Below are 23,990 nucleotides of genomic sequence, written 5' to 3'. Positions count from 1 at the left end.
CCTCGCAGCATCGACCTGTAGCCCCATCCCCCCAGTGTGGCGCAGCTCCACGAATACCGTAGCACTACACTGAATGTCAACGGCGTCCGCTTGTTCGTCAAGATACATCTCTTGGAAGAAATCATATGGGCTTTAGAACTAGACACTGCACTGTTACAGGAGGTGCATTTAGCAGCGCTACAGCGGGTAGCAAGCTATGAGTTCTAAGCCTCTCACGGCGGTCACCTTGGACATGGAATGGCGGTGTATGTAAGTGAAGGCATCCCAATTGACGACCCCATATATCTCCCATATGCCAGGGGTATGGCGTATAAGATTCACTCCACGCTTGTCATTAAAGTCTGTGCGCCTTCTGGTACCGGATGTCGGCGTGAAAAGGCACGATTTAATACGGAGGAGATTTCCCTACTGTTCTTAGGTCGACATGAACATCTTTCCTCTGGGGTCGGGATGGGGGGTGGACATTAACTGCATACTCGGCCAGAAAGAAGAATACCCGAATTTTATAACGTTCCAGGAGCTGCGTCTCATAGTTCGCAATCCAGTCCTGCACGATATCCGAGAGGTACGACGCGCAGACGACCCGGAATTCGCGTTTTACACTAACCATTCGGCTAATCAGTTAGACTGCATTGATGTACCCCGTTGGCTGGTTGAAGCGGTGTTCGATGCAGAGAACTGACCTTAAGTGTTCTCTGGCCATTGCGTGTACACATGTACACTGCTCCTTCCCCGCCAGTAGGTTTCGGGCAGTCTGGCACCATGGAAACTCAACACTCAGCAGCTGCAGGATCTTGATTGTTGCCAACGTATCACAGAGACGTGGATATGGTGAGAACGGCGTCTCCGATCCTATGTATCAGGGGTGGACTGGTGGCTGGAATGTGCCAAACCAATGATCCGATGCACATTCGTCACTTGCAGCGGCGAGGTGGCCGCTTGGCATAGGCACTACTTTAGCTTCCTCAGCGACCTTGATGACCAGCCACCTTCCCTGAAAGTGCAAACTGAACGCAGCACGATTAAGGCTAAGCATCTAGCGGCTACTCGCCGGAAACTACAGGGGAGTACGGTGCGTGCCCACAGACCTGATGTGGTGAAGTTGGAGAATCCCAGCATGCATCATATTGTGCACAATCGCAGGCAATGCAGACGGAACTTTATCACCGTACGCAACGCGTCATCAACCAAGCGGACATAGTCGATAGCTTTATCTAACGTCATTGCCAAGTCTACCGTGCCGCCGATGGGGCCGTCCTGGACTTCGACCCTATCGCAGTACACGTTCTCCCAGCCCTCACGCTTGAGGAGGAGGTTACGTTATGGAACCTTTCACCTCCTAGTGGGTCACTATCGCCATCTTCATGGGTGCGTTCTGCAAGTCATCAGGCATCGATGGACTCCCTACCGAATTTTATCGTACGTTTTGTAATCTCATGCTTACACGATGGGCGAAGATGTTTAATGAACTGATCACTTCTGCATCTGCGATTCCGCAAGCTTTTGTCGAGGGCATTATTGTTCCCATTCATAAACGACCACCTGGAATTATTATGGCCCACTGACGTCCTATCGCCTTATGCAATACTGATTACAAGATTTTTATGCGGTTATTGGTGGCGGGCTGCAGACCCATCTTGTCATATGCCCTCTCACCGAAAAAACAACGCCAGGTAACACAGTTAATGGCCAGACAGCCACTGAAGGCTATCGTGGCGTGATTGCCTGGCGGAGGCGAGCAGACTTCGCGCGGCGATCGTAGTCGTAGACATTGACGGCGCGTTTGACAGAGTGCGCCATGTATTTTTATATTCTACATCTACATCTACATCTGCGTGATTACTCTGCTATTCACAATAAAGTGCCTGGCAGAGGGTTCAATGAACCACCTTCAAGCTGTCTCTCTACCGTTCCACTCTCGAACGGCACGCGGGAAAAACGAGCACTTAAATTTTTCTGTGCGAACCCCGATTTCTCTTATTTTACCCAAGATGATCGTTTCTCCCTATGTAGGTGGGTGGCAACAGAATGTTTTCGCAATCGGAGGAGAAAACTGGTGATTGAAATTTCATGAGAATATCCCGTTGCAACGAAAAACGCCTTTGTTTTAATGATTGCCACTCCAATTCACTTATCATGTCTGTGGAACTATCTCTCATATTTCGCGATAATACAAAACGAGCCGCCCTTCTTTGTACTTTTTCGATGTCATCCGTCAGTCCCACCTAATGGGAATCCCACACCGCACAGCAATACTCCAGAATAGGGCGTACAAGCGTGATGTAAGCAGTCTCTTTAGTAGACCTGTTGCACCTTCTAAGTGTTCTGCCAATGAATCGCACTCTTTGGTTTGCTCTACCCACAATATTATCTATATGATCGTTCCAATTTAGGTTATTTGTAATTGTAATCCATAAGTAGTAGTCTTCAGATTTGTGTGACTTACCGCGTAATCGAAATTTAGCTGATTTCTTTTAGTACTCATGTGGATAACATCACACTTTTCTTCATTCAGGGTGAATTGCCACTTTTTGCACCATACAGATATCTTATCTAAATCATTTTGCAAGTCGTTTTGATCATCTGACGACTTTACAAGACGGTAAATGACAGCATCATCTGCAAACAATTTAAAACGGCTACTCAGATTGTATCCTATGTCGTTAATATAGATCAGGAACAATAGAACGCTTATAACACTTCCTTGGCGAACGTCGGATATTACTTCTGTTTTACTCGATAACTTTCCGTCTATTGCTACGAACTGTGACCTTTCTGACAGGAAATCACGAATCCAGTCACACAACTAAGGCGATACTCCGTAGGCACGCAGTATGGTTAGAAGACACTTGTGAGGAACGGTGTCGAAAGCCTTCTGGAAATCTAAAAATATGGAATCAATTTGACATCCCCTGTCGATAGCACTTATTACTTCATGAGTATGAAGAGTTAGTTGTGTTTATCAAGAACGATATTTTCTGAAACCGTGCTGACTATGTGTCAATAAACCGTTTTCTTCGAGCTACTTCATAATGTTCGAATACAGTATATGTTCCAAATGCCTACTGCAAATCGACGTTAGTGATACAATCCAGCGGATTACTCCTGCTGCCCTTTTTGGGTATTGGTGTGACTTGAGCAATTTTCCAGTCATTAGGTACGGATCTTTCTGTGAGCGATTGGTTGTATATAATTGCTAAATGTGGAGCTATTTTATCAGCATACTCTGAGAGGAAACTGACTGGTATTCAATCTGGACCGGAGGCCTTGCCTTTATTAAGTGATTTAAGCTGCTTCGTTACTCCGAGGATATCTACTTCTACGTTTCTCATCTTGGCAGTTGTTCTTGATTGGAATTCAGGAATTCTGCCTTAGAGCGGATGGGCTTCCGTGCCTGGTTCAGCAACGTCCTTCGGCAGCTCTTTAGCAGCGCCCGCTCGTTGGTCCAGGTCAACGGACGTGTGACGGGTCTGATCCAACCGCCGGTCCGCCAGGCTGGCCCCTACCCATGCAACCTTTGATCAGTAGCGCTGGAGCCGCTCATAGATCTGCCGACGGCGCATTTGTTTGGACTCTCCTTACACAGCTACACTCTCCGATGTCGCTCGTACGCAGATGACGTCGTGCTGTTGGTTCGATCTCGGGAGGAGGTCGCACAGAACCTCGACACAATTACGGCTCATTGGAGGGCAGCTGGAAGTGTGACAAATGTGCGCAAATCCATGGCGGTGTCTATTGGTCGCCATCTACGTCCGGACGATCTGGCGCCCCTGCCCCGTGTCCAATGTCTTCGCTATCTTGGGATCATCCTTACGTCGTCAACACTACGTACAGTGGCGATCAACTTTCTTCAAGTTTTGAGAACTACCAGTACGACGATCAGCCACGACTCGCTACGTCGTCTCGATCCCTTGCAGTGTGTTGCCTATCTGAATGCCTATGTGGCGTCCAGAATGGTTCATATTGCGCAGATTTTATCGATGCCGATTATGATAGAACGTTGTATTTAAGTTACATTCGGATATCTTCTGACGGATGGTCCACCTTCACAGTACACTGTGAAACGCTTGCTTACCCCCGCGTGCAGGAGGGTTTGGTCTTACGAAACGTACGGCTCCACTTTACACGGCCACGATGTACAAACAGCGGCGCGGTGTCGAGGCCTCCATTACACACCTTTACCTGCCGTCCTTACGCCGGTGTCCCTCTCCCCGCCGTTCCCGGTCTGTAGTATCATGAACGCGTTTGCACACATCGTGGCGTTCACTGTGGAACTGCCGAACTCTCACGAACGCGCCGGCCGCGGGCAAAGGACTTCTACGTCCTTTTACTGCGTAGCGTAGCCTGTAAGGTGGTAGAAAGCAAGTTCCCATTGTTACGGTGGACTGCGATTTGGCGGCACATTCAGCACAGTTTGTTTCCGACGCGTATCCAATCGACTTGGCATTATGTCACCTTTGGGAAGCATCCAACCAATCAGCAGCTCCATGCCATAGGACTGGCGAACTCTCCCCTCTGCACCGTCTGTCGTAGTGGCGACGATGATCATCATCGATTCAACCGTCTATCCATTACGGATGTCTGGTTGTTGGGGCGAAAAAAGGTCGTTTTCTACGAGCGCTGCTGCATGTTATTGACGCAGAGTCCTTTCTTCACCCAGCGGTAGAATATTTTCCTGTCACAAAGTCTCGGTCGGTTCTCTGGATAAAGAGCTAGAGACCTTGCCATATTTATATGGAGATGCTCATCACTCGCGCCTTGATTTCTGGCAGTTCTTGTGGATTACACGTGCAGAGGTTGCACTCTGTTCCCGTTATCGCGCATATTCTGCCAATTGTCACAACATTGTTTCTACCACGCCCTCACTAAGCTGGAGCGTTCCCGGCGTGGCAGGCATTCGCCCGATTCGGAAAGATACATGACACGCCTACATCTTGGACTAGGCCCGCCTGTCATCGTTCATCACCTTTGGGGTTTCCAGGGTTCCATATCGGTGGACAGGTTTCAACTTGTTTTTTCACTGTATGTATGTGCAGAAAAACAAATAAATACGTAAAATAAGAAAGAGCACTGTAAAGGTACAGCACAGCGTTAGGGGAGGGGGAGGGGAGGAATCGTGGCCAGGTCTCGGGATTAGACCTCTGCCCACCTTGTCCCGGCCGCCTCCATCCTGTAGCTGACTGTGACCCCAATAAAAATAAATAAAAATAAAAATTTTTAAAAAATTATTAATGAAAGTTCATATGTTTTAGTTGTTTCAAAACAATGAGAATTTGTAAAAAAAAAAAAAACTCAGTACGATTGTGCCAGCGAAAGGCGAGATCCCAAGTTCAAGTCTCGATCCAGGACACAGTTTTAATCTGACAGAAAGTTTCATATCAGTGTGCAGTCAGCCGCAGACTGAAAATTTCATTTTGGAAATTTATGTTTGGCTTGTTCTTTCTTAATTTGCCTTGTTATTTTATTGCTCATTTTGTGCATTATTTGTGTGTTATACGTATTCTCTCTCTGGCTACCTGATATGTTGTCTGTAGTTCCTGCGTATAGATCAGTTTGGCCAGTGTAATTCTGTTAAGTCTGTGAACTTGCATCTGAAACTTCAGTGTTTGTGTATCATTGGGTGACTGGGTTGGTTGTGAATTATTGTACCTGTGGCTGTACGATTACTAAATATTCCACGGTTATGTTTTTTGTTGATTCTATGTATTGTGACTTCTTAGAAATTAAGTTCCCTATCTTCTTCTGTCTCAATGGTGGACTTTATTTTAGGGTGTACTGTGTTCACGTTGCAGTGTAGTTGTTTTATCTGGGCGTCTTTTTCATCTACCAAATAAATGACGTTGTCCTCATGAAGGTATCAATATATAATCTTTTATTATTTTGAATGTATGATTTTACTGAATATTGTGTTTTCAAAGTGGTTCAGAAATATGTCTCCAAGTCAACCACTAGTGTGTGAGGCCACTGTTAGACCTTCTTTTTGTAAATAGAAGTCGTTGTTGAAAGTCCAGTAGTTCTGTTCTGCTATAATATTTAGAAAGGCTCCAACTCCATTTGGGTGTCCATTTATTGTGTTCCCTTGTTTCTCCAGTATTCTTTAATAGTGCCGATTGTTTCTCCCACTGGACATTTGTGTACATGGATGTGATATCCAAAGATATGAAGTTTGCTGTTGGGGGTATATTTATGTCGTTTACCTTTTCTGTCAGTTCTTTGGTATTTTGTAGTTTCCTACTAGTCGTGAAACTGTGCAGTTTCTGTAGTAATGTATGTGTGTCTAGCTAGGTGGTAGGATGGTGCAATTTGAGATTAATTGTCGGTCTAATAGGACAGCTGTGTTTGCATATCTTTTGTGGAGTATTTAGGTTGGGACTCCTTAGTGCCATACTCGTATATTTTATTTGAAATTTTGTGATGGTTCTTTTGACGGTTTTCAGAAGTTTCCCTGTGTTTCGTCGGTACCTCATTTTGGGATCAGTGATTAATTTAATTAGTAGTTAGCAAGTTCTCCCACAATAGAACAGTTTTCACCAAACATTCAAAATTAATGCTGTACTAAATAGAAACAAACCAATGAATAACTGAGTGGCTAAAATAACACAGGACAACTCTATGATTATGGCAACATAAATGGTTTACTCATATCCAATTTTTTTTAAATATGTGAAGGCTGGTTACAATGAAATATAAAAAAAAACATGGAAAACAGCGTGTTCAATAGCAACAGAAAATGGAAACCCATCAGAAATGCACAACTGGGTGAAAAATGTAAGTATAAAGACATATATAACCACATTCAGGAAAAAGTGTTTCAAAAATAAGCATATTTCTTCACAACTACTTTGCAGGTGACATACTGTCAAATATAAAAAGACAAAAAAATAAGCTGACTCAAAAATGGAAAAACAGCCATGAACTTTGCATATTTTACAGCAACAAATGGAGACCCACTGAAGATGACATATATGTGTCTAAACATTTTTTGGCAAATATAAACACAAATATGTGTTTTGTGTAAGATAGAGTTTAAAACCCCAAATTTTATTTGCAGTGACGGAGAGAACCTCAGCAAGGGCATCCAACCTATGCATGTCGATTTGCACAAAGTTTTTCGGTCACGATGCACCGACTTGGATTTTATGATGGAATGTGTAATATACAAGAAGGAACCAAAGTACTATATACTTTTTTGACAATTGGTGATTGTTTGTTCGCCCCAGTTTACTGTAAGTTTGTTGATCATCTGAGACCCTAAATGTGTTTGTGAATTTATTACACTTCGTAAATAAAAACATTAACTTAAATTTCAGGTTTTTGCTTCTCACTTGTTTTATAAATGGAGCCTCTAGTTTATAGTTTACAGGTAAAGATATAATCTCACATTATTTAAATTAGATTGTGTTGTCGTTGTTGTTGTGGTCTTCAGTTTCAAGATTGATGTAACTCACTACATTAATTTGTCTCGTGCAGGCCTCTCCATCTGTACAATTTTTACCGCCCACACATCTCTCTATTACAAGCTTGATGCCGAGGATTGTTCCATCAGCAAATCGATTCTTTTAGTCAAGTAGTGTTATTTTTTATCTCCTCATTTCGATTAGGTATCTCTTCATTAGTTATTCGATGACCCCACCTAATCAACAGCATTATCCTTAACACCACATTTCAAAAGCTTCTATTTTTCCCTGTACTGCTAACACTACACTCCAGATAAATACCTCCAGAAAATACTTTCTAACATGTAAAATTATATTAGCCATTAACAAATTTCTGTTTTCCAGAAACACTTGTATTGCTGTTTCCTGTCTGGATTTCACAACTTCTCTACTTCGGCCGTCGTTATTTTGCTGCCCAAATTGCAAATATTATCTATTACCTTTAGTCTCTCATTTCCTAATATTGCTCTCCCAGTATCACTTGATCCAATTCTGTTACATTCCATTATCCTTGTTTAACTCTTGTTAATGTTCGTCTTTGACGTGTTTCATCTACATCTACATCTATACTCCGTAAGACAGCTTATGATTTGTGGCAGAGGGTACTTAGCGCACAAGTGTCACTTCCCTCATTGCCTATTCCAACCACAAATGGTTTATGGGAAGAATGATTGCTGGTATGGTTCCATGTGGGCTCGAGTCTCTCTAATTTTATCTTCATTGTCTTTTCGCTAGATATACGTAGAAGTAAGCAATATATTGATTGACTCTTCTATGATTGCACACGATGATGCAGAAAGCCTCTCTTGCAACGATTACCAATGGAGTTGGCTGAGCATCTCTGTGACACTTTCGTGCTTAGTAAATGAACCTGTAACGAAACGTGCTCCTCTTGGATCTTCCCTATTTCCTCTAGCAATCCTATCTGGTGCGGATCCCAGCTACACGAGCAATATTCAAGTATTGGTCGCACGAGAATTTTTGAGCTACTTCATTTGTTGACAGACTACATTCCCTGAGGGTTCTTCAATTAAATCTCACTCTAGCATTTGCTTTACCTGCCATTAATTTTGTGCGGTCGATCCACTTTAAATCCATCCATACGCATACTCCTAGACATTTTATGGGAGTAACTGCTTCCAGTGATAGTTCTGCAACCGTGTAATCATATAATAATGACAATATTAATTCTGTTCAACTGGTCTTCCATCCCTTTGCAGTCTATGACAAATTTACAATGTTCCGAAAAGCTGAAAAAAGATTTTCCTTCTTCGCCCTAAACTTTGTTTTCCTTCCAAATTTATCCTTGTTTTCCTTTAGCTTTTGTTATTATTAATGGTGTGTGTCTAGCAATTATGTTTCTACTTTTCAGTAAGCTACATATCAAGTAACTTCAATCTTGTCACATATCTCCACAATTTTTAATCTGGTTATTTTGTTTAAAATCATTGAAATAGAAAGTTTTCCTTCATCGACATTTTCCTGCCGATATTGGTGGATGAAGGACGGAGGAGTGTAGGATATGGTGAAGTAGTTTACCGCTCACCACATTTGTCTAGTATGCAACAATCCAGAAACATTGATGCCCCACAGTGCTCTTCATCGTTTCATATGTAAGCTAGGCTATGAAAGACTTGCAGAGCTTTTAACTATATATAGTGCCTTGCTAAATAAGTCAGTAATAGGCGACTCTGAACACGAAAATGGACTCTGGGCTACAGCATACTGGATCTGCCACGCAAGGAGATCAGAGAAGACAGAGACTCGATGGAGTTCTGGGAATGATCATCGTCTGGCATCAAAGTGGAGACATTTCTGAGAGAGCACATCTGTTGTCAATGTAGGCCAGTGCACAGTCACAGGAAGCTTTCGGCTGATTCTAGGAACACGTTACTCTCCTCCTGCTCTCTGGTTTCTTAGAAAAGACAAAGTTACCATATCCAGTCATTGTCGCTCTTGGTATTAGCCTGAGATCTCCGATCAGTTTCAGTTTCTACAGTATTCTCCACACAATTACCCACTCATATCCTGATCATAATAACTGCAATGCAGCCACCCAGTCCTTCATAACCACGAAAGTCTCTCATTTTCCATCTTCCCAGCTCTCAGGATATGTCACAAAACTAAGTTTGTTCCGGGAGAGAGTTTTCCACAGGAAGTACTCAGCCTAAAATACCAACGTGAAGAAAATGCTGGAGAGAGTCTCACCAATGATACGCACCCACTCAGTGTTCTGTTGGCTAAGTCGCCAAATATAAGTGGCAATAATAATGTAAGGAAGTTGTACTGCAGCCTGGACAACTTGTGAAAGGGACGTTGATCGATAATCAACAGGAAACATTCTACATCCGTACCGACATCTACACTCAGCAAGCCACATGACGATGTATGATGAATGGTATCTCTGTTACCGTTATCACTTACTTCCTTCTCTGTTGAATTCATGAATGGTGCATGGGAAGAATGATTGTCTTAAACTTCTGCATGGAGAAGAATAATTTCCTGTAAACTTCCACATGAGATTTAATTTACCCGATTTTCTGATTCTTGTCACTTAGTGAGACACATGTGAGAGGAAGCAATATGTTGCCTCACTCTTCTTCGACTGTGTAATGTCAGAATATCAACAGTAGGGAATAGTGGGGCTTGTTGCAACAAGACGTAAATTGTTTCATGAAAATTATAAATTAATCACTGGTAGCAATGCACTGTCCTGCTAGTAAATGGTAGCACAGATCGTACGGTTCACTTGCCAATGGCTGGAGGGTAGGCTATCAGTGTTACAGAGAGGAAACGTTGTTTATATGTCTTTTACAATTTTTTCTTCTCTTAGTTTTCCTTTAATGGAAATAAAGCCTTTGTGTGTATTACTACAAAAGCTGTATCATCTGAAAGTCTGACCATCAGGGGAGTGATAAAATGTTTAAAATTTCTCTACAATCGAAAATTGATACGTATCTGACCCAAATACACTCCTGGAAATTGAAATAAGAACACCGTGAATTCATTGTCCCAGGAAGGGGAAACTTTATTGACACATTCCTGGGGTCAGATACATCACATGATCACACTGACAGAACCACAGGCACATAGACACAGGCAACAGAGCATGCACAATGTCGGCACTAGTACAGTGTATATCCACCTTTCGCAGCAATGCAGGCTGCTATTCTCCGATGGAGACGATCGTAGAGATGCTGGATGTAGTCCTGTGGAACGGCTTGCCATGCTATTTCCACCTGGCGCCTCAGTTGGACCAGCGTTCGTGCTGGACGTGCAGACCGCGTGAGACGACGCTTCATCCAGTCCCAAACATGCTCAATGGGGGACAGATCCGGAGATCTTGCTGGCCAGGGTAGTTGACTTACACCTTCTAGAGCACGTTGGGTGGCACGGGATACATGTGGACGTGCATTGTCCTGTTGGAACAGCAAGTTCCCTTGCCGGTCTAGGAATGGTAGAACGATGGGTTCGATGACGGTTTGGATGTACCGTGCACTGTTCAGTGTCCCCTCGACGATCACCAGTGGTGTACGGCCAGTGTAGGAGATCGCTCCCCACACCATGATGCCGGGTGTTGGCCCTGTGTGCCTCGGTCGTATGCAGTCCTGATTGTGGCGCTCACCTGCACGGCGCCAAACACGCATACGACCATCATTGGCACCCAGGCAGAAGCGACTCTCATCGCTGAAGACGACACGTCTCCATTCGTCCCTCCATTCACGCCTGTCGCGACACCACTGGAGGCGGGCTGCACGATGTTGGGGCGTGAGCGGAAGACGGCCTAACGGTGTGCGGGACCGTAGCCCAGCTTCATGGAGACGGTTGCGAATGGTCCTCGCCGATACCCCAGGAGCAACAGTGTCCCTAATTTGCTGGGAAGTGGCGGTGCGGTCCCCTACGGCACTGCGTAGGATCCTACGGTCTTGGCGTGCATCCGTGCGTCGCTGCGGTCCGGTCCCAGGTCGACGGGCACGTGCACCTTCCGCCGACCACTGGCGACAACATCGATGTACTGTGGAGACCTCACGACCCACGTATTGAGCAATTCGGCGGTACGTCCACCCGGCCTCCCTCATGCCCACTATATGCCCTCGCTCAAAGTCCGTCAACTGCACATACGGTTCACGTCCACGCTGTCGCGGCATGCTACCAGTGTTAAAGACTGCGATGGAGCTCCGTATGCCACGGCAAACTGGCTGACACTGACGGCGGCGGTGCACAAATGCTGCGCAGCTAGCGCCATTCGACGGCCAACACCGCGGTTCCTGGTGTGTCCGCTGTGCCGTGCGTGTGATCATTGCTTGTACAGCCCTCTCGCAGTGTCCGGAGCAAGTATGGTGGGTCTGACACACCGGTGTCAATGTGTTCTTTTTTCCATTTCCAGGAGTGTATGAAAGCCAATATGTAGGGCACATTGTTACAGTTTCGTTGAGCTAGCTGTTATCGTGTTACAATCTGCTCCATATCATGTACAGTTTATTATTATGCAATCTTCTTGAGAAGGCAACATGAGAAATTACATAACGAACGGAATGCCATAGAAACACATAGTGAATAAGGCTTTTCTGTAATATTCATCTCATTTTACGTGCAAGGTCAAAATAGCAATAAATAACAAAAAACTATTAGGTTTTTGATCAATGCTTAATAGGTTACTCTATGTGGAACAACTTTGCCCATTGTGGGATCAATTGTTGCAATGTGGATGACAGGAGTAATATCGAGTCAGTGTTGACAGCACAGTATAAGGAAAACAATATGCAGTAAGCCGGACCAAATGGTGCTACATTATAAGGTATTTCACATTAAAAAAGCTCTAAAACTTTTTTGTACAAAAATGATTGAAAACTTATAACAACTAGCCCTGGTTTCCCCTATCTTCTCTGTGATGCACAATGCCTCTCTTGTAGTGACACAGACTGATAAATAATACTCAAGAATTTGTTGGGCAAGTGTTTTGCAAGCCACTTCCTCCATAGACAGATTACATTTCCTTAAAATTCTTCCAATGAAACTCAGCCTGGGATTTGCTTTTCCTGTAATTAACTTTACATGATCATTCCACTTTAGGTCGCTCCAGATGGTTACTCCTAGGTATTTACGGTTCTTACGGTTTCCAGTGATCTTTCATCTGTAATGTAATCCAACAGTGATGGAACCCTTCACCAATTTACGTGCACTATGCTACATTTCTTTAACATTCAAGGTCAACTGTCAGTCCCTTCACCAGTCACTGATACCCCCTTCACCAGTCACTGATGCTCCACAGGCCACATTTCGCTACTCTCTTCTGGCGCTACCACCTTCCCGTAGGCAACAATATCTGCAAAAAGACTTGTGGACCCCTGAGGCAATCCACTAGGTCACTTACATATATCGTCAACAGTAATGGCCTGTAATACTCCGTTGTATTACTACTGAAGTTATCTATACAACTGTTGATTTCATCCCGTTAAGAATTACGATTTATTTCTGCCTCATAGAAAGTCCTGGATCCAGTCACAATTCTGGTCCAATACTCGGTGAGTTCGTGCTTTATTCACGAAAGAACAGTGCACAACATTGTGGAAGTTATGGCAACAGTTACTTTTACCTTCGAAGAACGCAAGTACAAATTAGATGAGTTCGTGGTACTCTTTGACTTCTCTATAAATTTGATAAGGGAAACAGAAGAGGATTTGTTTAAAAAATTGGTTTGTACTTATCGGAAGAAACAAATTACTTCTGTCAGACCTCTCAACCTCCAACTGCCAGGACAAGAGAATCATCCTCATACAAAATTACAGTAGTTGGAGAACCATAGCTTATTATGCTTGTCAAAAGTTTAATTTTAACCATGGGAGTTGTGGGGGAACCGCTCTATGGGCAACTGGAGCCAGTATCCGATAACACTGGTTTCAAAAAGTTATCTGTAATCATAGCTCCACATAGACGTAATGGAGGACTAGCAGCTGTGTGGAAAGCCAGCCATACAAGAGTCACTGACGCAAGGGAGAAACCACTATTCGTTTTGGGAGCAGATGTTCAACAGCTACACTGTTTCGAATACATTTATTTATCCTTCCTTAGTTGCTACTACAGGGTTGTAGCGCCACATTCAGGCACTCATTCTTGCCATCAGCAAAGCTACAAAGCTGGGATCTCGCTTCGCCACTACTCATAGCTTCCAACAACACATACGGTCCATAGTTAAGCCCTACAATGAGCTCTGAAAGATGGAGGCGTTGTTTGGCGTAAGATAGTGGCTGCACTTAAAAGTACGGAGCTTGCAGAAGCTTCACTCAACCGCATTTAGCAGTGTCGTCTCGTGTACCTATTCCAAAGGGCATTATACTTCAAGGAATGCTATAGGCATGGCAAGCATTACCGATATTATCTGTTCCAATTTTGAAACGTTATTAGTATTACTTCTAATATTATTTACAATATTGCCTTTTGTCTCTTAAGAAACTACTTTATTTACTGAGACAAATCGAGACTAAAATGAAAATTCATTGCTCCATCAATAAAACATCTACAATATCTGTAGAGAATTGCATATTCAAAAATTTTACAGCGAATAATCTGTCAGAAAATTATAGTTATGACTTACCAAGATTCATAAATGGCATAGTAAAGTCGACTGCAGACTGTCTTTCTTCCGTTATGGTCAAGTCACATATAGCTAGGTCAGCCCTCTGAAACAATGCAAAAACAAGCAGTACTGGTAGATAAGGTGTTTATCGTCCTGCTCAGTTTTCTGGATATAATTGTATGAAAATTAAAGGAATATTAGATGTTTGCGACAGCTGTCGGATTGTCTTAATTATTTTACCTCAACAAGAACGTCTGAGTATCTCAGTAAGGTTATCTTAGCGTTATTCCGACGTCTTTTTCAGTTTGATTCTGTTACTGTTGCTCACAGTTCCCTAGAGCCTCAAAAAGGTTAATTGTATTCAAGGATTTAAAGCACTCGGGGGTGCATTTGTGGGGCGGTACGGAATGATGGACAGGTCGCTCCAAGCTTTCTGCCTAGTCCATCCCCGTCTCTCTCTCTCTCTCTCTCTCTCTCTCTCTCTCTCTCTGTGTGTGTGTGTGTGTGTGTGTGTGTGTGTGTGATGGTGAGCGAGCAGTCCAGTCCCCAGTTCAGTTTCCGTCGGTTGTAACTGTGAACGCACTAACACTTTCTGCTTGTACATTCAAGTAGCACAATGTCTGGCAAAAAGGCAGAAGAAGACTGAAAGTTGCCTCTAAAATACGCAAATTCCAGTTTCTCATGTTGTACACGTCCGTGATCAAAACAATTTGGAATATTATTACAAGGGAGACAGCGCAACCAAGAGTACAGGATGACAGCATTACCATCAAAGCGAATGGAAACTTGACAAACAACAAGCCGGAAGTCGAAAACATTTTGAATAATCATTTTTTAAATGTTGTAGAGAAAATAGGATCTAAATTTTCATTAGAATAAGCAAGGCAGTTAATGGAAGAGACCTTACCCACACCATTTGATACAATTGAAATTCCACCCACCTCTCCTTCTCAAATTAGGAAGATAATAAACTCTCTCAAGAATAAAAGCTCACATGGAATTGATGGCATTTCCAGCAGGATAATAAAAGCTTGTCCCCAAGAGATAAGTGGCATTCTTAGCCACATATGTAATAGCTCTCTGAAGCAGGGTATTTTCCCAGATAGACTGAAGCATGCCATTGTCAAACCACTGCATAAACAAGGGGATTGTCTGATGTCAACAACTACCGCCCAATCTCTCTTCTGACTGCCTTATCCAGAATTCTTGAAAAATTAATGTATTGTACAGTAGCTTCACACATTTGTAAAAATAATGTTTTAACAAAATGTCAGTTTGATTTCCAGAAAGGTTTTTCAACGAAACATGCTATATATACTTTCACTAATGAAATATTAAATGCTCTGAGTAACCAGATGTCATCCGTTGGGATTTTTTGTGATCTCTCAAAGGTTTTTGATTTGGTAAATCATGGAATACTTCTAGATAAGCTCAAGAACTGTGGTATGAATGGGACAGCGATCAAATGGTTTAAATCATACCTAACTGGAAGAGTGCAGAAAGTTGAAATAAGCAGTTCACATAATATGCAAAAAACTGGTGATTTCTCAAACTGGGTAACAATCAAGAATGGGGTGCCGCAAGGTTCGGTCTTGGGTCCTCTGATGTTCTTAATATATATTAATGACTTGCCATTCTATATTCACGAAGATGCAAAGCTGGTACTTTTTGCCGATGATACAAATATAGCTATCACACCCAACAGACAAGAATTAACTGGTGAAATTGTAAACGATGTTTTTCAGAAAATCATTAAGTGGTTCTCTGCAAATGGGCTCTCATTAAATTTTGACAAAACCTCAGTACATACAGTTCCACACAGTAAATGGAATGACCCCATTAATAAATATAGACTTCGATCAGAAATCGGTAGCTAAGGTAGAATATTAAAAATTTCTAGGTGTATGCATTGATGAGTGGTTGAACTGGAAAAAACACACTGAAGATCTGCTGAAACGTTTGAGTTCAGGTACTTATGCTATGAGGGTCATTGCAAATTTTGGCGATATACATCTCAGTAAATTAGCTTACCATGCCTATTTTCATTCTCTGCTTTCGTATGGCATCATATACTGGGGTAACTCATCATTGAGTAAAAGAGTGTTCATTGTACAAAAGCGTATAATCAGAATAATTGCTGGAGCTCATCCAAGATCATCCTGCAGACACTTATTTAAAGAGCTAGAGATCTTCACTGTAGCCTCACAATATATATATTCACTTATGCAATTTTTTATTAACAATCCGAACGAATTCAAAAGTAATAGCAGTGTACATGGCTACAACACTTGGAGAAAGGATGATCTTCACTACTCAAGGTTAAATCTAACTTTGGCTCAGTAGGGGGTAAATAATGGTGCCACAAAAGTCTTTGGTCACTTATCTAATAGCACCAAACGTCTGACAGATAGCCATATATCATTTAATAGGAAATTAAAAGAATTTCTTAATAGCAACTCCTTCTACTCATTAGATGAATATTTGGATACAGTAAGTGGGTAATTTCCCAAACCCCCAAAAAGAAATTAAAAATATTAAGTGTCATGTAATATTGAGTGAAATGTAATATCTTGTATAGACACCTTTTATTAACCTGACACGTTCCACGTCATTACAAAATGTCGTATTCATGATCTGTGGAACAAGTAATAATCTAATCTTATCTAATCTAATCTGGTGTCGCGAGCAGACTGTACCCTTGGATCGATATCTGTGGTGTATCCTCTCCAGTCGCAGCTGCAATGGCTCATCTTCATTGCGACCTGCATTTCTCTGCGTACGAGCAGTAAAAGGCAAGATAATATTTGCTACAATCCATAGCTTGGCAACGATACCGATGCAAGGTTTTCACGTCTGTTCTGAGCCACTGTGAGCAGTGTGGTCGAACTCACAATTTCGATTATTGTGGATCGGAATCTGTTTTTCCATACGTTTCTTTTGTCTGATAATTTAACTAGACAATACGCATTCTTCTTTCACAAAAAGCTTCGTTGCAGGTTTGTGTGTTCTGTTAATATTCTATGAACAAAATCTTTGTAGAAAGGTAGAAAAGTGACTGGAGAGAAATCACAAAGGGTTTCACGGCGTTCAGTTCTGGTCCACTCCAATTCCTTATAGATGTGAACGACCTTCCACTTAACATTCAACAACCAGAATTGGTACTTCTTGCTAATGATACTAGTATTACAATAAATCCCATTAGGAGAACGCAACAGTAGTTAATGACGTTTTACGCAGAGCTATAAGTGGTGATCCACAAACGGACTATCCCTAAATTTTAATAAAACACACTGCATTCACTTCTGTACAACAAATAGAGTCATACCAACAACTGATGTAGCACACTGACAGGACTCAGTAAATAGGGTATAATGCTCTGAATTTTTGGGTGTTGAACTGGAAGTAGCGTATTACTGAGCTTCTAAAAAAGTAAGTTCAGCCACTTTTGATCTTCGCTTAATTGCTAGTCTTGGAAACAATGTTCACTCGCATCAACAAGTGGAGTTTAAGTTTTGTTGTCGATGTGTGTCATCTTACGCTGAATGGATGATAGCAAGACAAGAGTTCAGCAAAATGTTTAGTCAGCGAGTCCAGTCTTGCTGATTCGTGCTCGTCTAACTTGTGACATCCGGCAACAAATTACATGTGGAAAATTATTAATTTACGGCTCCACTCGAACTTCGATGTATGCAAGTGCTGCTTTACGTAATTTTTTTGGATAAATACTTTTGAATGGCACAAAAAGAGCATTTGGATCATTTTGTGCACTGTGTAAAACACATTGAAATACTGGAATTTAGACCTTTTACGTAAGTTCCAGTTGAATATCATGCAAAAAAGATTGCTCGGATACTTCTGAGCATTTTGTAAGTGCTTTTTACGAACACAAGTGCTGTTTTATATAATTATGATTGAAATGGAGCAAACAATTCAGCGCTTTCGGGTGATTATGAACACTCTGTAAAGTACTTTAAAATACTGCCTCGTTTTAATACTACGCTGAGACTGGCTGGAAAAGGGGAAGAGAGGGGAAGGGGAGGGACAAATGTGCAGGGCTCCATGAAATCATAGATAACTGGATGTGGCTCATGAAGTCAAGTTAATGACCCGGATCACATGATGTAAACAAAGTGGATCAGAACTTACTACGTAAACAAAGTGACAAGAATCTTCATAGCAATACTACCGCCGTTCCTAAAGTGTCTGTCAGTCATGTTTCGTGGCGTCGTTTGTGTTTCAAACCATGGAAGATTCATTCCCTGGAAGCCCTTTATGGTGGTGACAAATAACAACCTGCAGAGTTTTGTGGAACACTGTTGTAGCCACAGACTCTTCGATGCTTCACTTGTTTTGTGACGTTTTCCGACTTAATTAATATGCCTTGTTCTTTTTGCGGAAAAGATGCATACAGGAGCGACCATAAAAGAGGAATGACCACATAAAACGAAAAGTAGGACAAGTAGAAGCCCGATTGAGATTCGCAAGAATAATCTTAAGAAACTGTAACTGATCCACAAAAGAAGTGGCTTACGAAAGACTTGTTTGGCCGATTATGGAGTATTGCTCATCAGCGTGGAAACCTTGCCAGCTTGGCGTAATAGAAGAGAGGGACAAGTTCCACAGAAGAGTGGCGTGTTTCGAAACGGGATCGTTTAATTGGCGTGAGAGCGTTAAGAAGATGCTCGAAAACTCCAGTAGCACACGCTACAACAGACGCGTTTTGCATCAAGATTGAATTTCCAAGAGATTATGTTCCTCGAAGAGGCGGCCAACATATTGCGTCCTCCCACATATGTCTCGCGAAACAACCACAACGAGAAACTGCGGGAAATTAGAGCTAATTGACTGATTTATCAACTACCTTTCTTCCCACTGACCGTTCGCTTCTGTAACATGGAAGGCGGGGATCAGTTTCTCTTTTCTTTTCTTTTTCTCCTTTTTGAGCCATCAGCAGTCTGCTGACTGGTTTGATGCGGGTCGCCTCGAATTCCTCTCCTGTGCCAGTCTCTTCATTACAGAGTAGCACTTGCAACTTACTTCCTCAATTATTTGCTGTATGTACTCCAACCCCTGTCTTCCTCTACAGTTTTTGGCCTCTATAGGTCCCTCTTGTACCAAGGAAGTCATTCCTTTATGTTTTAACAGATGTCCTATCATTCGGGTCCCTTCTCCTTGTTGGTGTTTTCCACATATTCCTTTCCTCTTCGGATCTGTGCAGAAAGTCATTCCTTACCTTATCTGTCCATCTAATCTTCAACACTCGTCTGTAGCACCACATCTCAAATGCTTCGATTCTCTCTCTTTCGGTTTCCCCACAGTCCATGTCTCACTACTATACAATGCTGTGCTCCAAACGTACATTCTCAGAAATTTCTTTCTCAAATTAAGGCCTATGTTACATACTAGTAGAATTCTCTTGGCCAGGAAAGACCTTTTTTCCAGTGCTTGACTCTGATGCTGTCCTTGCTCCGTCCGTCATTGGTTATGTTGTTGCCTAGGCAGCAGAATTCCTTAACTTCATCTGCTTCGTAACCATCAATCCTGATGTTAAGTTTCTCGCTGTTCTCTTTTATATTACTTCTCATTACTTTCGTCTTTCTTCGATTTACTCTCAATCTGTAATCTATACTCATTAGACTGTTCATTCCATTCTGCAGATCATGTAATTCTTCTTCATTTTCACTCAGGATAGCAATGTTATAAGCGAATCGTACATTGATATTCTTTCACTTTGAAATTTATTGTCACCGCTGAACCTTTCTTTTATATCCATCATTGCTTCTTCGATGTACAGGTAGAACAGTAGGGGCGAAAGACTACGTTCCTGTCTTACATCTTTTTAATCCGAGCACTTCGTTCTTAGTAGTTCAGTATCACTATTCCCTCTTGGCTCTTGTACGTATTGTATATTACCTGTCTCCCCCTGTAGCTTACCCCTATCTTTCCCAGAGTTTCGAACATCTTGCACCATTTTACATTGTCGAACGCTTTTTTCTGATCGTCATATCCTATGAACGAGTCGTGATTTGTTTTTAGTCTTGCTTCCATTATCAACCACAATATTAGAATTGCTTCTCTGGTGTCTTTACCTTTGCTGCAGCAAAACCGATCGTCGTCTAACACAACCTCAGTTTTCTTTTCCATTCTTCGATATATTATTCTAGTCAGTAACTTGGATGCATGAGCTATTAAGTAGATTGCACGATACACTTGTCGGCTCCCGCTGCCATCGGGTTCCTGTGGACGATATTTTTCCGAAAGTCAAATGGTATGTCGCCAGATTCATACATTCTACGCACTAACGTGAATAGTCGTTTTGTTGCCACTTCCCCCAGTGATTTGAAATTCTGATGGAATTTTATCTATCTCTTGTGCCTTATTCGACCTTAAGTCCTCCAAACCTCTTTTAAATTCTGATTTTAGTACTGGATCCCCTACCTCCTCTAAATCGATCAGTTGCTGGCACAAAATGCTGTCCGCCAAACACTGACTGGTGAATTGAGGAGTATAGATGTAGATGGCCGACCGGAGTGTCCGTGCGGTTCTAGGCGCTACAGTCTGGAACCGCGAGACCGCTACGGTCGCAGGTTCGAACCCTGCCTCGGGCATGGATGTGTGTGATGTCATTAGGTTAGTTATGTTTAAGTAGTTCTAAGTTCTAGGGGACTGATGACCTCAGAAGTTGAGTCCCATAGTGCTCAGAGCCATTTGAACCATAGATGTAGATGAGGAATTATGTGTATGTTGGAGGTCTAGATTTTTCAATAATTCCTAGAAAATGCCGAAATTTTCATTTTCAACAGGACCGAGCTCAACCTTGGCGGCACCTGCATTTAAGGACAATTCCTATCATTGAAATGCGTCAGTGATGGATCGATTGTAAGGAGAGTACGGATCTCGCACTGCACCATGGGCCTCAAAGGTCACCAGATCTTTTTTTTTTTTTTTTTTTTTTTTTTTTTTTTTTTTTTTTTTTTTTTTTTTTAAGTAGGGGTTTGTGAAAGACTCCGCCTATGTGCCTCCTTTACCAGCAAGTTTGGGTGAACCATGGCGCAGCAGTACCTGGCATGCAGCAACTCAGGACATGCCTATAAAAATATGGAATGAATTTGACTATTCTGTGGAATTTTATATTACTCCTGATGGAGGGCACATTAGATATTTTTGAAGGCTAAAAGAAAACTTTAATCCTAAACATAAGTGTAAAAAGTCCCTCAATAATATCTGTGCATGTATGTAAAAGATATACTGTTCTAAAATCTGATGGTTCTTTTGAAAATAAAAACTTCGCATTCGTATTTGAAAGTTAAAATTTGCTCCAAGTTTCTGTGATGAGCTATTTAGGTGACACAGTCCTATGACATTGGTTGAAATTTTTTGAGACACCCTGCATGAGTTTACAAATGTGATGTAAGGCACTTGACTATGGTATTATATTAAATTTTCGGCACCCAGAGCTTTGCTAATATCAAAGCCGTAAGTCAGTCGCAACCTGAGGTAAAAGCTTCATGCTTGTTTAATATACGTAGTGTAAGGTATTAGAAATTCTCAGAAAAATAGGTGTATGATATAGGGAAAGGTGGGACTTACACGATAGATACAAGAAGCAGAAGGCAACGCTAAGAATAGAAAATAAGGGAGGAGTATGAGACTGAAGAAAGGTTTAAGGCAGGATCTTTCTCTTCTACTGTCCAATCTGTACATCGAAGGAGCAACCAAGGATATGAAAGAAAGATTACCAAGAGGGGTTACAACTCATGACGAAAGGATATGAATGATGAGATTTGGTGACGTCATTACTATCGTCTATAAAAAAATGACTCGTTTAATGGAATGAGCGGACTGCTAAGCACACCATATAGATTAAGAGCAAACCAAATATGGACGGATGTATTGATGAGATCAGCGACTAACTTAACAAAAATAATGGGGACCATGTTGAAGTTGTACAGAAATACTGCACGTCTGAAGCAAAATAACGCTTGAGGGTCGAAGTAAAGATGACGTAAGAAATAGACTAACTCAGTCAAAGGAAGAATTGCTCGCCAAAAGAAGTCTACTGGAATGAAACTGACCGCTCAGCTCCAAAGGCGGACCTTGTATGCGTTGAATTGTGGACTGTGCGGTAACTGTAGCTGAAGAGAATGCAAGCGTTTAAGATGAGGCGGCACAGAGGAATGTGGATTCCTATCCGAAAATAGGAAGCTCAGCTACGTAAGCGGGTTCGAAGGCACAATTATGCAACTGGATATTTTCTTACAAACGATCTCCAAAGTCACTATAAGATTTTTTCTTTTTTTAACTCCACTGATCAGCAACGTTCGCTCTTTTCTTATTTGCTGAACTGGAGACTGACTAAGTCTCCTAAGAGTTCACGTGCAGAAGTGGCTCAGCACTGGCGTAGCAGGGCAGAAGAGGTGGGACTTACCCCGTTGATGAGTTCTCCGACGAGGCCGTTCCAGGTACCCTTCCTCTTGTCGTACGTTCCGTATTCGCCGTCTGGCGCCAGCTTGAATTCAAACGTGAAGTTTAGCAGCTCGGCGATGTTGGCGATGAGGTCCATGGAGTAGCCCTCGTAACGGTCGTTGCCGACTCGTGGAGGTGTGGTGGGCGCCTTCATACGCAAGTATGGTGGATCCTGCCAAGTAAACGACGGAACACGATTCAGTCTAAGGCAGAGACTGCAGGAACTGCCTCGCACCTGCTGTCAGTGAAATCTCCTTAGGGCAACGATCGGTAAACTCATTAGCGGGTAGACCAGCAGTGCAACGACTGAAATTTATTTTGAGAATCGTATTTTTTAAACTTATACAACATAAGCAGGTACATTGTTATTAGCTTAATTAGTGTATTTCTAATCTGGCCTTTGAAAAACGCCCTCTATCTGATTGAGGTATGTTCAATGAAGTCGACCCCTTCCAATCTCCCAATCAGACTCGTTTGCTTGTTTCGTTTATCTCCTTTCGTTCATCCTCTCTGTATGTCTGAACCATCTCAAAATACGTTTCTCAGTACTCGATACTACAGTCACTTTCACGCGACAGTGTCTTCTAAAATTAATTTAATTAACTTCACTTGAAATTTTTAGTCTCAGTTAAAGTATAGGTACGTTGAACAAAATTTGATATCATACTTAATAACGACGTTGTTCATTGATTAAATTAAGTAGTAAGGTATCCATAGAACTAAGTCATGACAGTCATTCACGAACAGCAATGTGATCAATGGCCTGGTAACTCCTTGGGTAGTTTAGGTAGGTCAAGTTTGTACATTATTTTCAATTTTAGGGTCTCATCAATAATTTTACTCTTCATCGGGTCCATGCTTGAAAATGATTGGTGGAATGAATACGAAGGCCCAAATAAGGAGAGGACAGCGAATGCTAGTTTTCTGAGCTCATTGCGTGAGATAGAAATACTCTACTGCAAGTGTTAAAAATCGACAAAATTATCTTCCTTCAATAGGTCTTTCAAAGCCGACCACTTGTTCTGAGAACAAAGTTCACATTTATTTTGTCTCCAATAATTCTACATCAGCACAAAGACTTTCAAATTTCGAGCTTTTCTCTTTCTTTAAACAAATCCAAGAACTACATTTCAAAGTTTACACCATCTGTATTAAAGGGAGGAAAACGCAATTCTGTTACAGTAGCGTTAAGCGATTTTTAACAAATCTAACTTCCCTTTGCTGTTTATGAATTCCTAAAACATACTGAGAAAAGAATCCCTGGCATTAAAAGTGTTATTTTGGAATATTATTTGTTGACTATGTCGCAACATGGTTGGAAAGTGAATCAAGGTATCTCTTTCAACATCTTGAGCAAAAGAGACAATTTGTGTCCGGATGAAATCTTCTAACAACGAACAAATTGTTTACTTTCGCCTGGAGTTTACGATTAAGCTGATTTAGATTAGACGTAACGTTTACCATCAAATAAAATTTTTGTATTCACTGATAGTTTCGTTAGTTCTGGACAG

General features: G+C 41.9%; 1 protein-coding gene across 1 annotated transcript in view; it reads right to left on the bottom strand.

Moving 5' to 3' along the window:
- Window positions 1–23,990, bottom strand: part of LOC126234556 (glutamate receptor ionotropic, kainate 2-like) — a 237,767-nt gene that overhangs the window by 78,865 nt on the left and 134,912 nt on the right. Inside the window, exons 10-11 of the mRNA XM_049943257.1 lie at window positions 22,442–22,651; window positions 14,032–14,116 (exon numbers count right to left, since the gene is read on the bottom strand). Of these exons, the coding sequence (XP_049799214.1) occupies window positions 14,032–14,116; window positions 22,442–22,651 (295 nt within the window). The remainder of the gene's footprint in view (window positions 1–14,031; window positions 14,117–22,441; window positions 22,652–23,990) is intronic.

This window comes from Schistocerca nitens, chromosome 2 (assembly GCF_023898315.1).
Source record: "Schistocerca nitens isolate TAMUIC-IGC-003100 chromosome 2, iqSchNite1.1, whole genome shotgun sequence".
Lineage (NCBI taxonomy): Eukaryota > Metazoa > Arthropoda > Insecta > Orthoptera > Acrididae > Schistocerca > Schistocerca nitens.
This window is presented reverse-complemented; position numbering and strand designations above follow the sequence as displayed.